We start from the raw sequence: 27,019 nt of genomic DNA on the forward strand, positions 1-27,019 counted from the left end.
TTGTATCATTAACGGTTGTTACAAAGCAAGAATATACTAAAAGCGAATTCTGACTTCTTAAAATGCTTTACGATGCAGTTTCATGCATCGATAACCGCATTAGAAAGTCATGGTTGTCATTCTTGACATTTCTTTAACAAATTAATATATCTGGTTACCGTCACATCATGAAAGTATATGTAGCCCTTTAAGGCTGTAAACGAGGTGTCACCAATTCTGCCTGTGTGTTTTTGTCGACTTTGCTACATGTACAATGTCAGAATTTTGGCTTGCTGGATTTTGCCTATTTCTCCAGGTTTCATTAATCTATACTGGGTATTCGTCAGCATTGGACTTAAACAATGGACCGAATACTTGTACAAATAGAGTAAGTAGATAATTATCGTATTTTTTTCATTATCAGAAAAGGATATTAACAGTATTCACTTCTATTTTACTTAATGTAACATCGACCATTATGCTATAAATAATTCCATCACATTTTAAGAGGCCTGGGTGGCTGTGGTATTTTAATGACTACTAGTATATTTATCTCATTAGATGAATAGCTCTGAATAAAAAAATGAAAAAAAAAAATGAAGTTATAAACAAGATTTTAGTGCATGCGTTTTGTCAATAAATTAAATAATAGTGCATAGTTCTGGCAAAAATCTCTAAAATTTTCAGCTGGAGCTGCTGGGTGATTTGTTGACTGCTCAATCTTCAACTTTGGAACCAAGTGAACGCACTTTGAAAAAAAAATGATTTTTTTAATAAGTGCGTTGATATCGTCGGTTTAAACGCACTTTGAAAAAAATTTTTTGGGTTTGTTCCAAATAATTGATACTTTTATCTATCTAACAAATAATTGTTTTAACTTTTCCAAGCTTATAAGGAAATATTTAAAAAAAAGAACCCAAATGCATTCTCAGCTAACTTGATAAACTGTTTCTCGATTTTTTTTTCTTTAATCGGAAGCTTATGTAGTCTGACAGTTTACACATAAAGAACAACTCGGGAGATCTTAATTATCAAAATACATGTATAACATAAACTGCATCGCTAAGCAAGTGTCCTTTCTTATGCATGCAGCAAATTTATTTCTTATCTGGTACATTGGGTTATGCCAGAAACGAAAATGATTTAATTTATTTATTGATAAGGGAGATAACGTACAACATCTTTCAACCGGATTTATCTGTATGTGCTTATGAACAAACATGATGTGAAAAAGTATACATTAGTTATGTTTATCAAAAACAAAATGACCTTTTAGGACATCAGTGCGAGAAAAAAAATTCTACACCTTATGTTAATTTTAAGGTTTATAATAATCTAATGTTTGGCAAAGTAACTTTTTCTTTTATAATGAAGGGATTTATTTGATTAGAATTTTAAAAGAGGGTTTATGTTGAAACCCTTGCAGATTCTATAAAATACCATTGAAGAAGTTACTGTTTTCAGTATAGCTGTACTTAATTCAATCTAATTAAAATTAGACCTTTCTACAACATTTTTTCCCGTACTTATACGTGGTAAAAACGCTTAGCGGCCAGCAATGAAATCGACAGGCCCACGTCATGTTGCTGCTTAACACAACTACCCAAAGTCTAAGCTCTTGTTAAAATGGTTTTTAATCAAAACTATTGTGTATGTAGCAAACAATGTTTGAGATATCTCACTGCTTGAAGTTGTTGTATCAAGAATTTCATGAGACGGATATCGCTGGTGTTTGTAGACAAAACATACATATACTTTAAAATACAAAGAAACAAGTGAAAAGCTGTCAATGTGACAGCAAACCGGGTTTTCTTTTATGTGAACTGTATACATAATCCATGTCAACCCCTGAATTGATAAACACTACCTACCGTATCAAGTGAAATGAGGTACCCTTTATGCAATATTCAGCCAAAAAATGACTAAGTTCAAATGCTGGTATTTTTTTCTTAAATGATCAGAAATCAAAATTTTGATCATATTTCGACGCTATCATTGTATTCTTCTCGTCACATCAGTGTGATGTCATTTCAAAGGGCAGCTTCACTAATTTTAAATCAATTGCAACGGGTTACTACAAATATTTTAAGAACTTAAGGAACGCGGTTTATGTATTAAACATTAAGAAATGTCGAGATAAATAGGAGAAGCGTCGGTATTATTGCTAAATTATAATTCTAATCAGACGGACAAAGAAATACACCGAAAATCACGTGTCATGTTAAAACCAATGAAAGTGAAAAAATTTATTCAGATGAAAAACAATTTGAATTACATGGTTTATAGTTTAATTTATGTGGTTTATATGTGGTCATTTAATTCCACAAGGGCGAGAGCGGAGAAAATCATCTCATACGTTTGAGTTAGATTAAATGCCTTGAGTAATTATTATACAAGGCTGTAAGCTTAAACAGCAAGACTGTTTCATATAAATTTAAACACAAAGTTATCGTGTAATTCATGTAGTATTCATTTATTTTTTAACAGAAATTTATTCAAGGTCACCCACGGATTAAGGGCCCTCGATCCCTAGATGATCGAATTGCAATTGTCGGCGCCGGGCCCTCCGGTCTACACATGGCCTATGAACTCAAGGTGGGTCACATTAGAGAGAAAGCAATGCGTGTAATGCTCCATATTTATCATAGCTATTATAATTAAACGAATTCAAGTACTCAAGTAATTGATATGTAATTAACTCGACGACAAAAATATTTCATTTATAAGAAGGCGCCTCATGGGGTAATTCATAACTCAGCTTGAGTATAATTACTTTCCATACAGCAGAATGGAAGTAATACTTTATAGAACTCAAGTTTAGTAAAATTTCAATAAACTCAAAGACCGTGAGGTAAATGTACATTATACATAAAATGTAAGATGAGTATTCAAGATGAGTGCGTAATATTGTCATGTTGTAAATTTTGAATTTACCGGGTGGCAGTAAATGACAACTAGTTGTCATGTTGTAAATTTTGTATTTACTGCCACCCGGTAAATCCAAAATTTACAACATGACAATATATTCAGTGCATTGTAAGTAATACTTCATTTAACAATACTATTACATAGCATAAAGAACTCAAGACAATGTTTTGAATAACTGTCGGTTAAGGAGGCTGGATGGTCATCAAACTAACCATCAGATCTGCTAAAATTTTAAGATATGATTAGTTTAGCAATAAACTATTATTTAGTAAAGAAAAAAATCCATATATTCTATATTTCAAATTTTGGCATTTTCCTTTATTTTTGAAATAGAGCTCTTCTTACAAAGGAGATCAATACAGTCTAAAAATGGCCACAACCATCCAGCCATCTTAAGCTGTAACTGGTCTAACCCGACAGCTTACAAACAGCAATGAACATGCAATGCAAAGTGAAAACATCAATATCACAACGGAATGTTCTCATTTTACTATGTTAGTTGTACATGTACTAGTACTATTTTCTGAAAAAAAAACAATTTTATTTCTATCCATTAATCTATCCATTTACACCAGTCAAAATCTAAAACTTTTAAACCAATTGATTATCTGCCTGGTTGAGATTTGTCTTGATTATGAATAAAAAATAATTAAAGTAAATGAAGGTCAATGAATGTTTATTTGGAAGTGTAAAACATCCATTTTTTCTTCTTGCATCTATTTTTCAAAAAGAATTTCTGTATAACTACATGTTTATTTGAAATTCACTGAATCAATATTTTAATTTTTAAAATCACCGGGAAAATAATAGAAATTCTTTTTAATGGGAAGTTACTACCGGTACATTTTAACATCATCATCAACTAAGCGTGGACTTTTCACACCTTACATGTAAATTCTTCGTCGTACCTAAATGCATTTTTTTTTATCTCAGAAAAGAGGATACAGCAACATTGTTGTTTTTGAAAAACGAGGCGAAGTAGGCGGAAAAACCTATTCTCGTTTCTATAGAAACGTGTGGGAAAATTTCGGAACGGCTGTAATTGGTGAAACTTACGATAGGACTGTCAAGCTGTTGGAAACATTTAACGTCGGGTTCGAAGTTCTACCCCAGGGTGAAAGCAGTACATGGTTAAACAACAACAGTAGGTATTTCAGCTGCGTTTAAAATTAGGTCTCTACGTGTTGGATACCCTTACCTAGCTGCATGAATTGAAAATTGTAGCCCAATATGTTCATCGCTAATTACATTCTTTTAACATGGCTACCATTGATACAACTGTGTTATAAATATAATATATTTCTGATAGTATTTTCCCCAAATGCGTGATTGAAATAATTATGTCCTTGACTTTCAAACATGTCTTGAATACTGTGGAATCATTTAATATCGTGGGAACCAATTTTCGTTGACTGTAGGAGTTTTGCTTATTTGAGGAGATGTACTTTCGTTTCAGAAGAAAAACTCAATCTTCTATAATTTGTTTTCGTTGAGGATGTAAATTCGTGGGTGAGGACTACCCACAAATACTACAAAAATTGAGCCACCACAAATTCTAATGATTCTACAGTATAATTTTCAAACTTCGATCGCGAATCAGAAACGTGGCAGATTAACGAACGATCTGGATCACATTTAAAGTTACGTATGAAAGTGTCAACCTTGCGACATGGAAAAGAGCCACACGTACATTATATAAATACATGTAGTGCCTGATTGGGAGGGTAACTGTTGAAATTGACATCCCGAGATAACTATTGTCAACTCCGCTTTGTGGAGGTTGACAGTGGTTATCTCGGGGTGTCAATTTCAACAGTTACCCTCCCAAACAGGCACTATTCATTTTATCATACTGAATGTCTTAATTTGAAAGAAAATTTTACTGCTTTTATATAGTAATAGCGAACCGTACGCACATAATTTACGCGCATGTAACAATTCGTTGTGTTACCTGTTACCAAGTCTTTTGCTAACGCTGAAGGTAATAGAACGGATTACCAACTGCGTCTCAACCAATCAGATTTCAGTATTTAACATGAAAGTATAATGATATTCTTTGTAACGATGGCAAATCGGAAAACATTAAACTAAAAATGTAATATACAAGCTAAAAACCAGACAAGAAAACAGTTATTAAATTAAAGCTTATTAGAAATTTAAAAACAATTTATTCTAAAAATACATATAGATGTTGTTTTTTGCAGTTTTTTTTCTTACTTTTAATAACCCATTAGCTACATAATACATTTTAATTTATTAGCATAGATTGTATCAAAAGCGCAACAAAAAGGATGGTGTAGCGCTTCAATTCGTAGGCTATTATTTTTATAATTTTGTTTTTTGCATTCAGTGGTTAACATTCAATTGTAAGCAATTAACTGATTTAATCACTTTCTTAAGATCTCCATTACTGATCACTTAAACAGGATATACGTTAATCTTCAGATTTTGTACCCACCATCCAAGCCAGTCCCGTGCCCCTCCCCAGACTTCGTGAGGCTTCGGAGCGGTACATAGCTCTACATAGATGTTATTTTGACGAATACGAGGGAGAGTTGATGCCTCGACCGTCCATAGACGTCCTGTACAAGGTCAGTCAAGGTCTGATACAAATACTGTGGTAACGTTCCATCAATATTTGTTGGAATCCATTTTCGTGGATTTAGTAAAAATGACAGTTTCAAGTATGTGGGCATCGATCCTATCAATACATTATGTTATCCGAAATTGCACTTCAATGAACATTTAATTTCGTGAATTAATTTAGCAACACAATGGTGTTCAGACGTGCAAGGAGAGGAGCGGGGGATTTAAACAGAACATGGGCACCAATATTTGTAATCTACTAGTATATGTTTAAAGAATAATCCGTTGAAGGATTGGTTGCCCCAGATTTATAGTATGAATTCCGTCCCACAAGAAGCATGTGAAATTTCTTTTCCACGAGATTTAACAGACAGTTGTTATACATTGCGAATGAAGTACTGCTGATCTGCCCTACACACCATTTAAGTATTGAAGAAAAACAGTTTAAAAAAAGAGTACTCCATATAAGAATACGATGCATGCGAGCAGTGTGCCGAAAGTATAATTAGGATTATTTTAGTACAAACGGTAACCTAAATTGACAATTGTGAATATATTTTTAAGTATGTTTCTGTTGAATATACATGTTTTGCATTTACTTACTAATTTTTATATGCCAGATTTTACTGACATAACTTATTTTACTGCAGATTCGAGGTACGGTGGATGATTTTCTGGAAAGACATAACCTAACAGACGCTAGGCCAATATTTTATAATGCCCTTACTTTTAACGCCTATGGTTTTTTGAACGAAACATCTGCAATATACGGCTTACTGCTCCTGACGCCAGCTACTGTTCTCTCCTTATTCAAACCAGAACAGGGATTATTTCGACTCGAAGGTGGTTGGCAAAATCTTTGTCGGGAAATGGCCAGAAGGATAAACGTAGATATTCGCCTAAACGTTGACATTTTGCGCATTGTCAGGAGAAAAGGTGTTAGAATAGATTATAAAAACCGAATTTCGAACGAATTGCTTACAGACAATTTCGATTTCCTCATTCTCTCACCATCAATGAATTCACTATTTGACGTTGTAGATTTTAATGTCCATGAACTAAGAATATTCACTCAACTGAGACATTTATATTTTGTGAAATCACTTATTAATTCTATGAAGCCGGGAAAACGGTCTCTTGCTCCCATTGATTTATTTCCTTATAAACTTGAACAGGCGGAATATGCGGTGTTTCGGAGTTATAACTCGCATCAAGTTGAAAATAACGTTACAGGAATTGATTATCAACAAGGAAGAAGAGAAAACACGGACCCAGATGGGTGGATGTATGAATCCGTTCTCTACTCGCATACTGGTAAAGCGAACCCCTGGGACAAACAAGTGGATGAATACATACAGAACCAAATATATCAGCACCTTCGTGATTTTAACAAAGTCAACCCGCGTATTGTTGAGCAAGTCAAATGGAACTTTTATTTTCCGAACTACCCCCCTGGTGTGGACTCTGACACCGCTCTCTGAGATATCATAGACATGCAAGGGAGATATAACACTTGGTACATTGGGGCGTCAGTGTCGTTTGATTACATTGAAGGAGTTATAGAGTACAATCATTTGCTTTTAAGGCTCTTTAAGTGAAAAAGGGGGGAAAACAACTCAAGAGGACGTTAAAGTAACTAAAGCTTCAAATGATGCAATTATTCTTTTCTTTCTTGGTTTTGGTGGTTGGCATTACTTAAGGATCAATACCTACAGTACCGATCAGACCCAACCTAACAGAAAGTAAACCCCAACTAAACCCTGAGTTTACTTTCTGGGTTAACTCTGGGTTTACCAGAGTGGACCTAGAGTGGACCCAGAGTAAACACAGAGTAAGCCCCAAGTAAGCCCAGAGTGGACACAGAGAGTAAACCCCGATCAGAAGTATACCCTGAAAGCAGATGCTACATGTGTGTTCGGAATATACAAGGGAGAGGAATAACAGGCAGTAGGATGACAAGATAAAATACAGGTCTGCTTTACACTTCAGTGCGTATAGTTGACTCCAAAAGCAATTCTCGAGTAAACCCAAAGTAAACCCCGAGTAAACCCAAAGTAAACCCTGAGTGGACCCAAACTTTCAAAAAGTAAACCCAAAGTAAACCCGGGGTGTACTTAGGGTTTACTCTGGTGTTAGGTAGGACTGTATCTACCTAGTCCTTTTTGCAAACGGATGCACATAGGGCAAGAACTAAGGATTTAATTCATTCTTCTCTGTTTTTGCTAGCCTTCCTCTTCTCCCCAGGTAAGGTTCATGTCCTTAAGTTCGTTTTCGACAGTTTGCCTCCACGTTGTTCTTGGTCGGTGTTTCCTCCTTTCCCCTTTTGTTGTCCATCTTAATACCAGTTAGGGACCAGTAGATACATTTTTTCTTCTTTCTTTTTTTTCGGGGGGGGGGGGGGGGATGGAGGTGTAATACCAACATTTAAACGCGAACATTTATACAGAACTGGAGGCATAATCACAGATTCGCTTACCAAAAGTTGTACATGTATATATTTTTTGTTAAATAAAACAATTCTAATCGAATATTTGAATCTCATTTTGTAATCAAACAATGTACAGACCAGGTCATACGTAATGATCTTTCTCGCCAAACACCAAAACAATGCTAGAATAACATTTTGCTGTTTGACCGCAAAAACGGAATATAATAAGTTTCTTGTGTTTAAAAGAGAATGGAAAGTAATGCTAATTAAACCACTTTTCGTTTTGTCACAAATTTTTGTATATATCTTTTAAAAAATTGTTGTTTTTTTTTTTATTGAGTAACGGCGCTCCGTAGTGCATTGAGTGCAATGGTACGTTAGTCGTTAGCTGTTAATTTGATGAAATAAGGTGTGTCCTTCAATAACAAGCTTCGCGGTGTTCGAAGGTGCGTCTTCGTTAAAATGTATTAGGACCTTGAGGCCTCTGCCTTTGGTGCTTATCGGCATATATGGCCGTATTATCTGTGGATGCAGAACAAGTGTAGACGACCCATCGTCAACGTTGGAAAACTGACACACGCGAACGCGATCTCTTTTTTTTTCTTTTACATTGTAAATAGGTTTTTTTTTTTTACAGTTCTTTCCCTTTATTTCTTCAAAAGTTCAGTTTATAAACGAGAGAATTTCCAGGCCTTTTATTAAAAATCGCTAAAATTATTACTTAAATTTATTTGAATTGAACACCATCATATTATTGTATCGATGCAGTGTTGTTGCAAGAGCATGAGCAAAAGTTTTCAGCTGCGTATGCATGTCGCAACTTTGAGTGAAAGAGAAAGAGATTATTCAGTCATCGAGAAAGATTGTTTGGCTATAGTATGATCAGTCAAAAAATTCCAAGCATATCAATACAGTAGAACTTCTGTTCTTGAGACTGATCATCAGATTCTGGTTTATCTCAATAGAACAACGATCTCAAATGGAAGATTGATGCGTTAGGTAATAGGTTGCAGGGCTTACAATTTTAAATTGTAGCCAAACGAGAAGTAGGAATAGTGTAAGTAAAGCGGGCAATCTAAACTTTTGGTGTCTCTCTTATTTACGAATCACTTTCAATAGATAGAACATAATTACCAAATAACAGCATGGTGTAAGATGGCATTAATCAACTGACATTAAGAGCTGCCCCTAGACTATTTCATAACATCTGAAATTAACACTATCTGGCCCTAGATCTGATTGTCTTAAATCACTGAATTATGCAACTCTGAGAGATCACCCATGGCTTTCTTCACAGCAGTTGTCTTATGATCACAACCTTTACATAATGAAGCTTCGTCACTCGCGATTTAAGATGATAGGCGTTGGATCGAAGAGGGGATGGCCGCTTGATAATGTGATCAAATTAAATTAAGACGATTGAAATATTACAAGATTAACTAAAAAAAAAACCGCCAAAATAATTGAAAAATTCCCCTTTTCATATTTCCATTTCTTTCTCTTTGTAATCGGTTGGTAATAAATTCTTATATACATATTTAGCGGCTGAATGATTGCGGATCCTGCTGATGCAATCTTACTTATGGGGTATTATTCAAAGTTAGTTTTTGAATTGGATTTAATCCCCAAGAGAACATGCATAATTCCAGTGATTTACACGAAATAACATATCAATCTACAATATGCTTATTAATTACACTTCCTTCCATATTAAGGATGTCTTTAACAGGCTGATCGCATTTTCTACAGATAAATAAATAGATGATGATGATAACAATGATTGCAATGATGACAATACAGCATTTTATATAATTATTGTAAATTATGTCGACTCTTGGTGTACACATTCCACAAATAGAAAAACCTATAGAGAGTGTTAATATGTAATAACATACCTTATATTTAAATTTGTAATTTCTTAATGTAATATAAATTGAAATGAGAATGACATATTTACTATATATTTTTAAACATAAAGATTATCAAAAGTAAGTTAATTGCATGTTTCAGTGACCTATTTACAAAGATGCTAGTGCTTTAAACATAACTATATCTACTACAAATATTGATAGTAAATGGATTTTGTCAAAGATTTAATTTACAAATATGAAGGAAAACACATAACTGCGTAGCACAGGCGTCGGAACCGGGGGAGGTTGTGGGGGTCTTAGCACCCCCCCCCCCCTCGCACACTTTTTTGCAAAGTTATACATAACCGTCACGAAAAGACCATTTTTCTTGTTTGTAAAGATTTTATTTATAAGTTTAGCCCCCTTCCAACTTTCAATTTGCTTTGTGTAGTTTATAAAACTGCAACTTACGTTAACTGTCAAGGAGTTCATCTTGACGACGCGGTGAAGGTTGTGTTCATATACAAGAGCTTACCGAAATAATTTTCGAGTCAATTCAAACTAACGAGCATTCCTAACTTTCTATATGTCAACAAACTTGATTATTCGAGTCCTCTGGTCAGTATTTCTATTTAATCAAGTAAATAAGCTCTAAAAAAATTGTTTAGAGCTAAGAAATTATTTCAAGGATTATTTCAGTGAAACTTAATTTACTTCAAAACAGTTAGATTTATCTCAGAAATGACGTACTAAATTGTATTGCGCAAGGTCACAATAACCGCATTACACAACGTTGCATCATCGTTTAAATCTTTGAGAAAAAAAAAAAACAACAATTCGGGTCATTTAAGGAACTGTCTGAAAATCTTCAGAATATAAAACAAATTGTATGAGATAAATAGAACATCTCTAATTATGAGATTTTATTATTTGCTTTATCCAACTCGTTGAAATGGTAATATTCGCTCGGTAAGCCTCGCGAATATATGCACCATTTCAACTCGTTGGATAAAGCAAATATAAAATCACACAATAAAGACATCCTCTATATACCATGCAGTGGTTACATCAGTATATTTTCATATTTTTATTCCTTGACTGAGCTTTCTTTTTTTTTGTTAAAAAATGTCAAAGTATTAAATCACTCCTATTTACTCGTACAAAGCTTTTAAACGCTGAACTATACTGTAAAAATGCTCTATCATTCTTTTTAATTTTCAAAAATAGATATTCCTCCTAGAATCATATAGATTCCAAGCATTTATTTCTCGTGAATCGGTACTAAGTGATTTAGGACCATTTAGTGTTTTTTGACATATTATTCTAATGTTGCTTATTGCTAGTCTGTCTAAATATGAAAATTCTCCGTGCGAAAGGTTGCTTCTTTTAATCGAACGTGTTAATGATTGGATCACGTAACATATATTTGACAGATATATCTTTTCAGACTAGCATTAAAAATCTCAGACTCGCCTAAATTGGTGAGACACAATTAATTCAATACAATAAGATTAACTATCATTCAAAATATATTGATTTTCCATGAAACACTCTAAGTTCAGTCAAATCGTTACTCTCTCTCTCTCTCTCTCTCTCTCTCTCTCTCTCTCTCTCTCTCTCTCTCATGATATTGAAAGTATCACATTAAGGGTTCAAATTAAACGCCGATATTTTAAAATGATTGTTTGTTTTTTTTTCCTTTAAGAAGACTGGGAAAATGTACACATTTGATACGGAAAAGCATAAACGTAGACAACTTAATTCAAAGTTAGATGTTTTGACATTATATTAGTGATATTGCTAATTGGTCAGCAGTTTTTTTTCTATGAACAGGCCACTTGAATAGTAAAGACATGCATGCAAGGAAATCGCACAGACGTATGTCATTGATTCTTGTGAAGTTAAAGTAAATTTTTACCTCTGATAAAGAAAGTTCTCCACAATAAGGTTTTTTTAAAATTAACTGATCAACGGCTCATATGAATCATTATACCTCAAATTCCGAAAAAGAATTATTTGCAAATGGAATGAGATCGGGTTTGTATGATTTTTGTCTTTAATGACACACGCATGGCAATGAGGAGTGTAGCCTGCGACACAAATTAACCTTATTCCCAGATGAAAACATTCCCTTGTACTCTCATTTAATTCTTTTTACCCTTGAAACGAAACTGGACAGAAGGAAAGAAATAGATTGGTTCAATATAAAAAAAGACCAGATCAAAGCAAATGATTTTTCAATCTTAATATATACAACTGTCATGCAAATTGGATTTGTTTTGTAGTTCAAAAAACTATTGAAGAATATCCTATTAATGGCTTTAAAAAATCTTTTTCTATCATCAAAGAAAAACATCTAGTATTAACATGCAAAAATTTGTTAGCTATCAAAAATTGTTTTGTTATTAAGGAGGATGGATGGTCAACTATTACAAGTCAGATTTATCTAAGATTATAAGATATGATTTGTTTAACTATTCAGTATTACATGCATTAAGTAAAGAAAAAATCCATATGTTTTTTGTTCTTTTATACTTGGGTGTTTCCTTTATTGTTATTAGTTGTTCAAAAGGAGAATAATATTATCTACGAATGGCCAAGACCATCAGTCCCTCTTAAAAAACAAAGGGAGCAATGGCAGATGACAAAATGGGAGATATTAATCAGCTTTTGAATGATTTCCCATAGACTGCTTCAACTAACTTTTAAACAGTGTAAAAAGACCCCTTTCACTACACCCCTAATTTTTTAAAACCTTTAAGCTACCATGGCAAAATTAAAAAAAAATAGCTTTTAAATTTTTCATAACTAAATAAATTGAATATCAGAATCACAGATTTTTATCTAAAAAAAAAATGTTGCTGATAATAGCAGAGCTGATCATGGTAACTGGTAAGTCATGTTAAAAAAAATTCACCTGAGTTTATCGTGGCATTTAAATTACCAGTTTTTTCTTCTAGAAAAGTGATGAATAATTATAATAAACTTATAACTAACTCCACAAGCGTATACACACTTATTGAGCTTATCTAAATGTATTGAACCCGAAATGAAATCATTATTGATTAAAGTGGTTTGATTTTCTTTGCTCTTTTTAGAAGAATTATTTAAACATTGAATGCTTATTTTTGGATGTCGCCGATCCTATGACACACCAATGCAGTGCAGACAAATTGAATACCGCGCGTTAGCATCAGCGCGGTATGATAAATTGATAATTTTTAAATCATTCTTAAATTATTCACTAATTTAAATGAAAAGTTATCTTCCAGTTGTGGTCAGTATATAATTAAGTTAGTAAGTTATTGTAGTAATTGATATAACCCCTGGATTACTCGTAATCTAATTTCAGTTTAATGTCATTTTCGGCGGAACAGTTCGTTAAATTCAAACTTACTTTGAACGTACTTGTATGTGTAACAAAATTATTAGACGTGATCTATTTTTCATGTACCATCGGATCTGCATGCTTGTGAAGATATTGTTTTCCAAGCACTTGCATGGAATTTATTTGCGAATCTTACAGTCTTTATAATAAATAGTGGACAATATTTAGATAACTACTCACATGAGAGATAACCGTCAAGTATTTTCAAAAATGATCGGTAAAATTGAAAAATATCGAACTTTAAAAGCAATTTGAGCTTTTTTCCCCCTAAAATTTAATTTACTGCAAAAACCTGCTAGTATGGTAAGTCTGCATGTAACAAACTTTTATGATAAATAAAATTTGAAAAAAAAAATCATTAATTTTTGTCAGAGGAAAGATTTCTTTTCCAAGGAAGACATAGCAGATCAATTTTTGTAAAGGACGACTATAATTCAATTGTGCTCCAAATGAGGCTTCTTAAGGGCCTTTTCCACAAATATAGGGCTAACCGAAATTTATATACCATGATACTGTTTGTCATTTAAGTAGAAATTACATTTTTGTAAAAATATAAATTCAACAAGGAATTTGCCGCTCATATTGTTTTAAGTCAGTCAAACATTTGATTACCGGTAACAAGAAGTTAATAAAAAAGCTTTTACTTCATCAACATTTGTTAATAATAGTACACTATACTGTCATGTTATTGAGCTGCAGAATTAGAGTTTTAGGATTAGAAACTAGGAAAGCAGGGCATTAAATATTGGTCTGGAAAAAAAGAATCACGAAAAAAATCAACAAATTGAATAGGGGCTTGGAATCGATTTTATTCTGAATAACACTGATCATATAAACAATACAAATTGCACGCAAAAGAAGTAAAATAGAATAAACAATCAAACATATAATTACATAGTAATGACGTATTTGTGAAGTGACATATAACATGACGTAAAAAATCACCTATTTACACAGGTCAAATGTTTCTTCTACATGTATCATTAAGAGTTTAATTTTGTTTGAAAAAAGACCTTGAGGAATCAAAAAGGGGCACAATAACTGGTACAGTAAACTACATGCAAGACACTGAACACTTAAATGACTGGATGGTCGTCGCCATTTTTAGACTATATTGACCTCCTAAAAAGAAAAAAAAAACCAGAAGAGCCCTGTTTAAAGACGTTGCAAAATATTCAGAATTTAACTATACAATATATAGATTTCCCTTCACTAAATAAATGAACTAATCATATCAAAACATTAAGGTAAGTTCTGATGGTTAATTTTTTGACCACCGCGTTCTTTTAAAATGTGGAAAATGGTGAGACTACAATTTGAAAAATGAATTGCCTACGGTCTTCAATTATTTTCCATTAGTTTTCTATATCCTTTACGTGGTGATTATATATCATCTCGTATAATACTCCCTGTTTGAATATATTTTTCAAGGAAATTATTCTTTTTATTATTCAGGAATTCATGTAACATAAATCATATCACATAATAATTTGATTATCTATATAAGAGAGAGAGAGAGAGAGAGAGAGAGAGAGAGAGAGAGAGAGAGAGAGAGAGAAATTCTTCCAGTTTTTCAGACCTCAAGTAGTTCCTGTCTACTATTTTTACAAGCAGTATATCTATTTGTGGCATAGCTATTCTTGATGGAGGATATCGACCCATTTAGAGAAGGTTTCTTACTGCAGGATCTCATAGTAATTATGTAATACTTAATTTGTAAGGAAATAACAAATTTGATTTGATTTAAATTTTCATCAGGTCAAAGTATGAGAATTCTTTCTCTACAAAAACAACATAAGTATGAATATTTCTTAAACAGTTAGTAGCAAAATCATTCAATATATATTGTATATACTAGTATTCATATTCCCAGAAAGTGTGCTCAACAGCTTCCATTTTCTATTTTATGAAAAGAACTTTCATACGCATTTACCTTTTTTTATTGGAGCAATTTGTTCAAATTGCTTACATTCTAATTAAAGGTTATTTCCATTGAAGTTATACATGTATTTTTGGTGATTTGAGAGGGATAGCAAAAATGGTCTACGATTTCAATGACGTGAATTGAATAGACATTTCCAACTAGTTGTGCAAAATGATTCAACAGACTAAGAATTTTGTAAAGATTTCTCGATTATTTAGCATTTAGCAGTGAACATGTCTTCTGAATGATATAAAGCGTGCATACGTTTAACAGAAGAACCATCTTTTGATTATTTAGCCATTCTCGTTTAGCTGCTATCAGCTCATTGTATTCAAGCATTGCAATTATGTTATGTATCAAATTGAAATCATGTAAGCCAATGAAAAAACTATCTTTTCTCAAAATACCTTTAACAAATTTTACAAAAATGATATTTTTTTTTTACAAACCCTTCTCAATGGAAAATACATACTGTGGCTATATTCATAAGAATTATATATATAAAAAATATATCAATTGCATTTGCTTGCTATCATAAGGACAATCCAAGTTATTCTTATTCCAAAAATAGCTTTGTAATGTATCCTAAATGAATTTATGACATAAAATGAATAATAAAAAAAATAAAATGTATTCAAAATTCAGAACCGTTTTGAGGTTTATGAAGAGGTATGGATGGTCGCAAACATTTTTAAACTGTGTTGAAAACTCTTTAAGAAGAAAATCTTTATATTAAGATACAAGAAAATAATAATATTAAGCGCTTTATAATTTTTTTTTATTTACCAAATTTAACTTTATATACTTTTAAAGTCCATATTTTTATCACCCAGAAACAAAACACAGAACAGAAACATGTAAAATACAATCAATTAAATCGTGCTTTCATTTAGATGCACTCATGTCATACGAACAATAAAACAAATTTCTCTTTGCTTTGTTTTTCCCCATCAATGATTCGTTCCAGAAACACAGTAAGTTGATCAACTGAAATCGGCACTCGGTGAACAATGCACAGTATAAGATGGGATTGAGAAGGGAATTCATCAAAGCAATCATGTTAAGAATCGAGCGCAGTCCGTCTAAGAACTGGAGTTCCGGTTTAGAAGTAAAAGACATGATGGCATTCAATAGCAGAGATGGAAACGTGCATAGAACGAAACAACCTGTAAACAAGGTAACTTTCACTACACCCTTCCGGTTCCCTTTTAATCTAGTCGATACGAAACTCTTCTGCATAAATTTGATAACGAAGCAATATTCTAAAATGTTAACGAAAACAATACCGCTGAAAACGATAAATGACCACTGCATGGGTTCTCTGTCTTGTAATACAATTACCTGATCGCAATATTTCTCGAAAGCTGGCAAAAGAAACCCGATTATCCACCATGTTGTGCAGACTGCAATCACTCGACCCTTAGTAACCGTTGTCGAATAATAGAATGGAAACTGCAGAGAGAAAAATCTGTCTGCGTTCATTAGTGAGATAGTTAGAGCTCCCACAAGGTAAAATACCATTATGAAATATCTTTTGGACAAGCACAGGGTTGAATTATGCATGATTGTATTTGGTAGGCACAGCACCAAACCAAGAGTCGTATCTGAAATAGCCATTTGTAACGCTGGAATCCGAATGCTGAAATTAAGCTTCTTACTTTTGTAAAGCAAAATAATTGCTGTAAAGTTAATAAAGAAAATCGGTACACCCAATAGATATTGGAATGTCCCCAGACCTTGTTCGTCTGCGACTGAAGATAGTGTCAAATTTCCCAGACCACTAATGTTCTTCATTGCTTCTCTTGTCTCTGTGTGCCGGTAAGTAAATTTGGTTTACGATTCACAGTCGACTGTTTAACTGAAGTAAAGCAGTGAGATACAATCATGTCCCTACAAGCTAATTGTTTATATACAGAATCCACTTTGGACTGCAAGGTAATCAGCCAATCGATGCCGCTAGCATTTTGCCTACTGATCTGTGCTTTGTCATACTTTCCTGTGGCAGTAGACTGCATACTAGAATATCATATATAACCTACCTTGGCTCATATATTGGTGTACGCCTTCTCGGAAATAATGATCGAATTCGATGTAAGTACACTTTTTTATTCAATTAAAAATAACACTAAAACACTCCATCAGTCTAAAAGGAAATTTAATGACTACAATCCTTGTTTTAACTATTGAAGATATCGTCATGATACTACAAAGTACTACTATAGAGAAATAAATGATATTTTTGCTTCTTTTTTTTGTCCTTTCCCACAGATTTCTTTTACAATAATAATTGAAATACAACAACTGTTATTTTTTTCGAACACTGGTATAAAAGTTAGTACTCGCATTGAGTAAGTCGCCAGGTTTGTACAACTTCTTATTCATCAATCGAAAGATGTTGTTACACATGGTTAACTATGTAATGTCCGTACCTGTGACAGAACAAATTCTAGCATATCATAACTAATACATGATAAATGATATAGTTTGCCAATTTGTACTCATTTTCAAGACTTAACTTTCGTCATAAAAAAAAATAGTTGCTTTCAATTATATAGCTTGAATGACATCTATATCCGATAACTAAACACTATTAAACGTTGATGGTTGAGCTTCGATACAGCACATTTAAACTTATGTTACAACATTGTTTTTTTTTTGAAAATATACATATCATTTGAAATAGTTTAATTAAAATTATAGAATATATTCTTACTTGTTATCACGCGCGTTTTCCAATCCATACCTCCAATGGTTTTTTGCATGCTTTTCTGGGAAAATAATCGAAACTTTAAATAACTCATTTCTAGAATTAAAAATGAACAACATATTTTTTGTGGCACAAATTCTATTACAACATTCTAAATTGATGCGTGACTAAAATTTGTAATATACATTATATGGGATATCTATATTGTGTGATTTTATATTTGCTGTATCCTTCGAGTTGAAATGGTGTATATATTCGCGAGGCTTGCCGAGCAAATATAATCATTAAACGAGTTTGATAAAGCAAATATAAAATCACACAATTGTAGATGTTTATTTATCTCATACAATTTGATTTATATAATGAAGCTTTTGAGACAGCCCCTTATATTATGTTATATGACCCGAATTTATTATTTTAAGGATTAAACGATGATGCAGCGTTGTGTTAAATGCGGTTGTGGCAAATTTTAAACAGTATATTGTGTTACTTGCATACTAAACAAATTTTCCACTTTCTCATCAAAAGTTAAAAAAACAAAATCATTAAGAGCATATACTCTTTTTTAAACAACGGGTTTATGTTACAAAAATAATACTCCAAGTTTATAACGACCCATGAGATAAATTACACCTGAAAGACAGGTATTTTAAGACAGAAATTCTATAAATCTTAAATTTGCCCACGGACAACGGGGAGTAGAAAAAGAACAAGTAATCTAACTTTTTGTTTGTCATTATTATCTGATAGTTGTCTACTATGGTTTCATAAATATTTAAATATTTAAGGAATGAATTCAATAATTATTTGTTTTATACGATATAAAATGGTTTGGGGCAGTTTACGCTTTATAAACCGCGAAGCGGTTTATAAAAAAGCGTAAACTGTTTCAAACCATTTTATATCGTATAAAATTAATAAATATTGAATTCATTGCTTATAATTTAATTTTTTTACTCTTCATTGTAGATAAAAACGGTCATTTGACCTTTAAAATGACGTAAAATTGTACAAAATTCAAACGTAACGTCAGGCGTATTGATACATTTTTTGACGTTAGTCTTACTATGACGTAGGCAACATTCTTTATACGATATGAAATAATTTTTTATCCAATCAGAAAGCGCGTTACAACCAGAATTAAATTATTTAAGGGTATAAATTTCCGTGGATAAAGTTAAAACCACAGTTTCAAGGATACGTAAGTTCGTGGCCAATGACCCTATCAATACAAAATGTTAATAGAAATTGCACTTCAGTTAACATTTTACTTCATAGATTAACTTAACTACGAAATACTTGAAAATTAGTATTCAACGAATATTGATGAAACCACAGTAATTGAAAATAGGTAATAATACTTAACTGATATTTTTATTACGGCCTGACTTACAGTTTTGCACATTTTTTTCATTGACAGTTCTTTATTCTATTCACGGTTATATTAAGGCTTCCCGATTAATTTCACGGCGATATGTAGAGAGAAACTGCTCTGTACTTTATATGATATGACGTCATGATTAACTTTGACGCCGCAAACTGTGTTCATTTCGATATATCTTAGAGAATGTTTCCTTACTTTTGAGATGAACTATATTGAAACAGTAATAAAACCGCTTGTTTCTTTATCATAGATGCTGTGTTATTGCTAGACATACAGAATTCATTCATATCAATAATCAGTATCAAATAATCGGCAGATATAAAGCTTTATTTAATGTTAGAGACTATTAATAGTTATTGGACTTTCCCTGCTACATGCAAACAACGGAATCAAGAAATTTTAACGATGTAAAAAAATTTAAAAACCCAGCCTGGCGCAGATGAAAGATCAATATAATTTTAAAATATTTTGCGTAAAATTGGTAAAGAACCCATGTGAATTGTGCTTCAAGGGGCATGGTCACGATTTTGGTCAAAAATATATTTTTTCGATTTTAATCTTTGTAATGCTTCAATAAGGCATCTTTAATAGGCAACCAAAATTTGATTGTCATTTGTTGAGTTATAAGCAAGTTACAGAGCTTACAATTCTTCGCATTGTAAACAAAACTTTTGTTTACATTTTGAATGTTGAAGTGAAAGTTCCAGTTTTAGACCAAAATAAATGTGTTAATCGTTAGGAACTGTTTATTAATGCTTAAAAAGAATAAGAATATAGACAAATCATCAAGAAAAAGATTTTTTACTGGTATATTGAACCTATGTAAACAAAAAGAGGGCACGAGCCTTGTTTACATGACGAAGAATTGTGAGCCCTGTATCTTGCTTTAAACTCATCGACGGGCACCCAAATTTCATTTGATTATTTTAAATGCATTCATAAAGCATTGTATATAATAAAAACAGAAAACAAAATTTGACCAAAATCATGACCATGCCCTTTTAAGAAACCTAGGGATTTTATGTAAATCTCTTTTGCTTGGTAAAAATTTGCCTTATTTTGAAGATTGGTTGAAAGGTTTCAACAATATCTTTCATAGTCGAAATATTTATTTGAAGCCTAAACAAGAATTTCAAAGTACTTTTTAAACAGTTTTTTTTCGTAGCGACCTTATTTCGCGATATACTTCTATTAAACTGGCTTGCGACGGCTCTTGCATGTTCACGACCAAGCCTTATTCACACTAACTAGGACAGGTTTGCGGCGATATATTTCAATTTTGCGACGACGGGGTTCTCGCTAACCACGCAAAACTTGTGCATGTAGGACATTACAAAGGTTTTTTTCTTAAAGATATTTATGGTTTAAGTAATTATATAGTAAGATCAAATGAAGAGACATCCTCGTAATGAGGAATGTGCAGAGCGGAGCGAAGCGTATCCCATTCTTTTTGACGAAGATTTCTCTTCATATGATCTTACTGTCTTAGGACAGAACCCAAGCCAATCAAATCAAAGATTTGAGGAAAATACACTGCCCCTTATTGTGTCCAATTATTAACGTGCCTTCCATGATATATAAGGAGCCCGATGTATTTATTTACATGAAAATCGAACACGCCTATTCTTAACATGGACTTCCAACCTAGTCGTGTTAGAATGAATATGATTTGAAAGATCTTGGTTTTGATTAGATTGGATATTGAGCTTTATTGTGTTAAGGTCTTAAATCTATACACTATACAGATGATTAAAGATATACCTTAAATCTGTACAAGGTAACCAAATACATGCAAACGCTGTGTTTTCTCTTCAATAAATATAACTGGCCGCAAAATCTGGCCAAATAATCTTCAAAACATCGTTGGTATCTGATATAAAGGTGACAACATTTTTGCAATTTAAATTTTGAAAAATTAAATTGGGACAATTGATTGGCTGAATAACTGGGTTATGTTCTAATGCTATTTAATCACCTGCGCCAGTGCAAATGACGTCACAAAAATTCATCAAGTATAATCTTTAACATTGTTGTAAATATATTTAATAAAGATTAGGAGAAATACCCCCACTCAAATGAAACAATGACAATTACAAACCGTCAACCATCTCAAAAAGTATTTTTTTTGTTACTTTATATAATTTCGTTTTCCACCTTTATTTCAGTTCCGGGTCACCTTAGCATTGCTGCGTTCTAACGAATATCTATTTTATGATCGATACTTATTAAAACTGTACACTAACTTTTATAAGCGACAATTTTATTTCGCGCTTTACTTCCGATAAACTGGTTTGCGGCGACTAATAATCGCAAACCCCGAGGACATTTCTCGTATGCCAAAACAAGTTAGTTTACAGTTAGATCTGACTAAAAATGTCATTAATCGTTTATTTTTGTCATTGTAATCTGACTGATAGCTGGTAATGTTATAGAACAGACTTTTGTGTATTATTACATAACTGGTATTCATTAGCACGTTCTGACTCGTAGTTTATAAGTATAATCTGAGTCATAGTTTGTCATATAAATCTGACGGATAAATGTCAATACAATCTGACTTATCGTTACTTTTATGTTAATGACATTTGAATAATCATAGTTATGAATAAGCCTAACCGATCTTTGAAAGCAAAACCTGACTGATAGCTGTTAATAAAACCAGTATCTTACTAAAAGTACGTCATATTATCTAACTGATAGTGTGCTAAAATAAGCCTACAGATTATTCAATATTATTATCTGACTGATAAATGCCATTATTATCTAACTGTTAATTCAATATCGTAATCTGACTGATTGTTTTCACTATTATCTAACTGATATATCAATATCGTAACCCGACTTGAAGCTGTCATTATCAATATTCCATGTAAATTTAACTTAAATTTAAATAAATAGGTGTATGAAAGATGTACGATAAGGGAAGCTCACTTCTGGCTAATTTGACTTTTTCTGTTCTGTCTGTCCTTGGCCATCTGTTCACCTTGCTGTTCATAAATTAAAAAAAAAACATAATTAGACGACGATCCACCCGGAAAAAATGACAAAGAAAAAACAAAAGCGTCAACAAAACGATATTAGATATGTTTGTGCTTATTATAATTATGTACATTTCAGTGTGGTTCCCATCCTCTCAAATTGCATTTTATCTGTCTTCCACCTGTATCTCAAACGACTGAATAATGTGCGGCCAGTGCATAAAGTTAAACTCGTCCAAAAAAAGCAAGATATTTTGTATTGCTTTGATGGCCGAGTGGTTAGCGCTCTGGCCGCACTCTGCTATAATAGTCGGTTCCATAGATCGTGAGTTCAAGCACCGGAGGGAATAAGGAATCATTCTTTGAGTATTATGAGGTTATAATTTTTGTCGGGGCGTGATCAAATCCAAAAAAGCCCGAGGTGTTTAACGTTTCCAATATAATAGATTTCTTAAACATTTATTCAGCCATTATGGGAGACGCAAAATTATGAAATTATGTTGGTTACAATCGGCCATTTGATCAACAGTCGCAAATAATTGTAATGTACAAGTGACATAGTACAAAATCCTACAAAGATTCTTTATTTAAAAAAAAATACATACTGGGCGTTAGGTTTGAAGGATCCGTTTTTACAAGGAAAGCTTCCAAATCGAACTATCAAGTATGCACAGAAAAGAAGCAGACCGGCCAACATAATACTAGCAACCGTCAACCAAGCGATGTTGCGCGAGTCTTCTAAGAAGGTAATATGGCGATCTGTGGTGGTAGTTGGTGCCGCTGTGGTAGATTCCGGGATAATGACAGAGACAGTGGCGGTATCTGCAAGAAAGGGTGACATGAATGTGAAATACTTTGCAGATGGTTGTGAAAATATATCTTCTCTTTTTTTTTTATTTTGGGGTGGAGGTTTTTTTTTTTGCTTATTTTTTGTATAAAAGGTTTTCTGGGCAAGAAAATGATTTGCTCACTTTCTTTTTTTTTAGCAAATTTATATTTTATATACAAAAGTTGATTTTGACCATTACTCTTCGGGGCGAATGAATTTGTGGATATTTTTTTTCATTCGCAAAATTCTATAATTACCTGTTGCGAAAATCTTGTGAATATGATATGCGCCATAAATATTATTTTTCACAGATTGCTTTTCAATTCATGAAATGAACATGAACATTAAGATGTTAACGTATGGCAATGGAATATTAAAACTGTTTAAGAGAAGTAAATTTTCCAATAACAGCAAAAATAAAATTTACTAAAACTATTCACTGATAAAAGTTTTTAAAAAGATAAAAAAAAAAATGAATTTTTTTTTTGACCTACCTTGTAATCCACCTGTGTCTGCAACCGTGGCGGTAACCGTTAAAGTTGTCCCAGATGAAAACGCAGTCAGGCCATTTTTGACGTAAAAATCCCCATTACTTTGCACTCCAAAGTATTCATTTCCAAGCACCACTTGGTCTATTGTGTATGAAACTGTGCCTAGGAAAAAAATACTATGCAATAGGCTGTAACATTTGGCTGTGTTTGGTTTGTGTTGTGTTTTGTTTGCTTTTATTTAGTACGTTTTTGTTTGCTTTTTGCAGTCTTTTTGTTTGTTTGCTCGTTTTTTCCCATCCCCCTTTTGTATTAGGATTGAAGAATTGCTTTGAGTTGTAAGCCTTTTGATTTGAAACCTAGATACTGGTTATATTAATATTTTTAATATGTTGACTGTATCACAATGTACATAGTTTTATAACTTTTTCATATATGGATCTTAAAATAAGGAATTTAACAAAATAATAAAAACAAGGTAAGAATTCAAAGTTATAATATTATAAGCAATAAAACAAACCAAAAGCCCCAATATCAGCGTCAGAGGCCGCGATGGAGCCTAGAACTGTTCCAACACCTGTGGCTGGACTTGCATAAAATGTGTAGGCGGAGCTACCAAAAGTAGGCGTATTATCGTTTACGTCATTTATGGTGACAACCAATGATGCTGTGTCTTTTAAATCTCCGTCACTCACTGTAACAGTACACGTGATAGAACTGGCGGTTCCAGCTACATCCAGGTCGTAGTCATGGCTACAAAATATGCTCCTTTTTATTTGCTGCATTTAATTGTAAAAAACAAATACTTGATTTTCTTGAACATGAAAGATTTTTTTAGGTATAAGTAATTATTCATCCATTTTCTTTAAGATTCAAGGGACCCATTTTCATAATTACATATTATATTCATGATTTGCTTCTCTTTTAATTTTTTGTTATTAATTACATTTTTTGTTTCCAATAATGATATTTTATTTTTTAAAAGTAGTGAAATAGCAAGTGAAAACTATATTAGGAATAAAAATCATTTCTCATCTTGAGACACATTACACATCATTAGTAGCAGATTTACATAATCTAATTTGGTAGGCAATATATATTCTTTAATTGTTATCTCGACATTTAAAACTAACGAAAATGCATTATCTAACGTGAATCAGGTGACATAATTAAAATGATTGTATAAAAACAAACTGTTTTGAAAATTAGCTTCTTTTAGCATCAAGACTATAACTGAAAAAGAGAAAAGCTGTCATTTTGACGCCAAACCGGTTTTTCTTTTGTGTAAACAGTATACAAAATCCATTTGTGAAGCCTAAATTGATAAGCATTACATAACCACATAGAAAAGGTGTATCTATAAAAATTTAAAATCAAAGTAATACAATGTACATGTATTCATATCTCTGATAAATAACCAACAAATCTTAAAATGAAAAAAATGCTATCTTAAAAACTGCAAGGGGAGGTATCTATAAAACAGGGGTAGCCTATATGCAATACTATTAGAAAAGCTGTTATTTTTCGCAAAATTTATCAAAAATAATAAAAAAATTCCAAAAGTAATACGAAAATCTCTAATATATGTACAAACGATTTGCAAAATATAATCTATGTCTTCCTATCTTGAAACCTGTATTAGGGTTTATTTGTACATTAGAGGACCATTTTAGTAGCCCACCATTTTAAGCATTTAAATAATTGAATTTTTTGTATTGAAAACCCGGTTAACAATACAATTTGGATAAAAAAGTATCATTTTCATTTTTGATACATTTTTTTTAAATACGTCTATGCCATTTGCTTAATATAAAACGATATAAACCCACAAAAGAAACTTCACTCATTTAATGAATTTTTCCCCTAAACATTTTATTATTGACTGAAACTTTTTACGTTTTAGAAATTTTCTCAAGTTCTGGTCATTGTGCCAGCTTGGACAGGAAAAAGTTAAACATATTTAGCTTATCAATTTTCCGGGAGAATATGATATGAGTAGAATTGAAAAATTCCCATAATAGCTAATTAATAACAACCTGAATGTAATAACTCCGCTATTTGAATTAATAATAAATGTTGGACAGTCGATGGCATATGTCAGCGTGGCACCGGAGTCAGGATCTGTGACGTCAAAGGAAGGATTACCAACTGTCGATCCCGACTAAAAATCAGCATGTAAACAATGCATTTAGAAATGTCTCCACAGTGGAATCATGACGTTTTGTAAAGTTATATAATTAAACGGATAATGAATGATATTGAATGAAATTGCATCATGTTCTTGTCAAATCTAAAATATCTATTATGGTAATGGGTTTTAGTTTTTCTAGCCATTAAAATTTGAAACATCTATATATCTATAATTACACGTACTTTGGTCAACAACCTTCACAATCTACAGAGAACCTACCAAACCTTCGTTCCCAGAAATAGCGTAAGAGTCCTTCCCAAACACTGGAGCCTCGTTTTGATTTGTTATGGCGACACTAAGGGTTTGCGTCGCCGTCGCTTGGCCGTCGGTCGCCGTGATTGTTATCACATACGTTGTTGCGGTTGAAACTATGGATTCGTAGTTAATATTCTGTGACGACGACGTTGACAATAGACCAGCTACGTAATAATGACAGAACAATCTATGTACTTTATGGTATGTATATGTGTTCTATTTCAAAATTAAGAATATATATATACAGTCATATATGATCATTGTAATTCAATTCTTAAAAAGCAAAATTTGTGAAATTTATTTTAAACAAAAACCTTTTCGATATCATAGAGATAGCAACAAGAGGCATTCATTCATCAAAAATATTGTTTAAAAGTAATCTTAATGAGATTTTTTTAATACACTGGCATAATAACCACGATAATGATCGAACAAAAAATAGGTTTTCGACTTGGTAAGAAAACTAGCCAAAGCAATGGAAGAACACTGTAATTGATTTTTGGTGATAATTGTACGAACTCTGTACCATTGTGATTTACCATGGAATATAACACCAGCTAATAAAAAAGTAACAAATTTCCCGTGGGTACTGAGCCTGTATACAATGTTAAAAATGTTGATTTTAGTCGAAACTATGTTCGATGAAGTCGGATTCTCATTTCCCTTAATATGGTTTTCGTAAAAATGCTATTAAAAGAATACGCAGAATATTATGAAATTATCGAGGTTCAATTATTTATATGACAGAGGAAATAGTGTTGTGACGGAATGATAATCTACATTAGGTGGAAAATAATTTAGATCTTGGGTACGTACTGTAGTTTCATCAATATTCGTTGAATACCAATTTTCGTGGATTTTGTAGATTAGTTGATCCACGAAATTAAATGTTCGTCGAAGTGCAATTCCTATTAACATTTTGTATTAATAGGGTCATTGGCCACGAATTTACCTATCCTTGAAACTGTGATTCTCACTTTATCCACGAAAATTGATACCCTCGAATATCAATGAAACCACAGTATCACAAATTTAGGGGGCTGAGTGTTTTACGAATTACCCATCATAATTTCAATTACAATTAATGAAAGTTCAATAAATACA

At 32.5% G+C, this 27,019-nt stretch overlaps 2 protein-coding genes across 2 annotated transcripts in view; one reads left to right on the forward strand and one right to left on the reverse strand.

The window, feature by feature from the left end:
* The first annotated feature begins 206 nt into the window (after nucleotides 1-206).
* LOC128163519 (uncharacterized) lies at nucleotides 207-8,120 on the forward strand. The gene is made up of 5 exons (XM_052827134.1): nucleotides 207-367; nucleotides 2,467-2,574; nucleotides 3,841-4,051; nucleotides 5,353-5,498; nucleotides 6,144-8,120. Exons 1-5 carry the CDS (start codon nucleotides 254-256, stop codon nucleotides 6,972-6,974), a joined length of 1,410 nt encoding a protein of 469 aa, XP_052683094.1. The 5' UTR covers nucleotides 207-253; the 3' UTR covers nucleotides 6,975-8,120.
* A 9,032-nt stretch (nucleotides 8,121-17,152) lies between these two features.
* The window catches only part of LOC128163871 (cadherin EGF LAG seven-pass G-type receptor 2-like), a 40,627-nt gene continuing 30,760 nt past the window's right edge, over nucleotides 17,153-27,019 (reverse strand). Inside the window, exons 13-20 of the mRNA XM_052827546.1 lie at nucleotides 25,880-26,079; nucleotides 25,506-25,630; nucleotides 23,990-24,222; nucleotides 23,476-23,634; nucleotides 22,758-22,974; nucleotides 22,106-22,161; nucleotides 17,797-17,851; nucleotides 17,153-17,512 (exon numbers count right to left, since the gene is read on the reverse strand). Of these exons, the coding sequence (XP_052683506.1) occupies nucleotides 17,482-17,512; nucleotides 17,797-17,851; nucleotides 22,106-22,161; nucleotides 22,758-22,974; nucleotides 23,476-23,634; nucleotides 23,990-24,222; nucleotides 25,506-25,630; nucleotides 25,880-26,079 (1,076 nt within the window). The 3' untranslated portion in view covers nucleotides 17,153-17,481. The remainder of the gene's footprint in view (nucleotides 17,513-17,796; nucleotides 17,852-22,105; nucleotides 22,162-22,757; nucleotides 22,975-23,475; nucleotides 23,635-23,989; nucleotides 24,223-25,505; nucleotides 25,631-25,879; nucleotides 26,080-27,019) is intronic.

This window comes from Crassostrea angulata, chromosome 9, assembly GCF_025612915.1.
Source record: "Crassostrea angulata isolate pt1a10 chromosome 9, ASM2561291v2, whole genome shotgun sequence".
Classification (NCBI taxonomy): domain Eukaryota; kingdom Metazoa; phylum Mollusca; class Bivalvia; order Ostreida; family Ostreidae; genus Magallana; species Magallana angulata.

Coding starts and splice junctions, on each gene's coding strand:
- LOC128163519 (XM_052827134.1), top strand. CDS start 254: ATGTCAGAATTTTGGCTTGCTGGATTTTGCCTATTTCTCCAGGTTTCA. Junction 368..2,466: donor CGAATACTTGTACAAATAGA/GTAAGTAGATAA, acceptor ATTTTTTAACAG/AAATTTATTCAAGGTCACCC. Junction 4,052..5,352: donor TACATGGTTAAACAACAACA/GTAGGTATTTCA, acceptor GTTAATCTTCAG/ATTTTGTACCCACCATCCAA.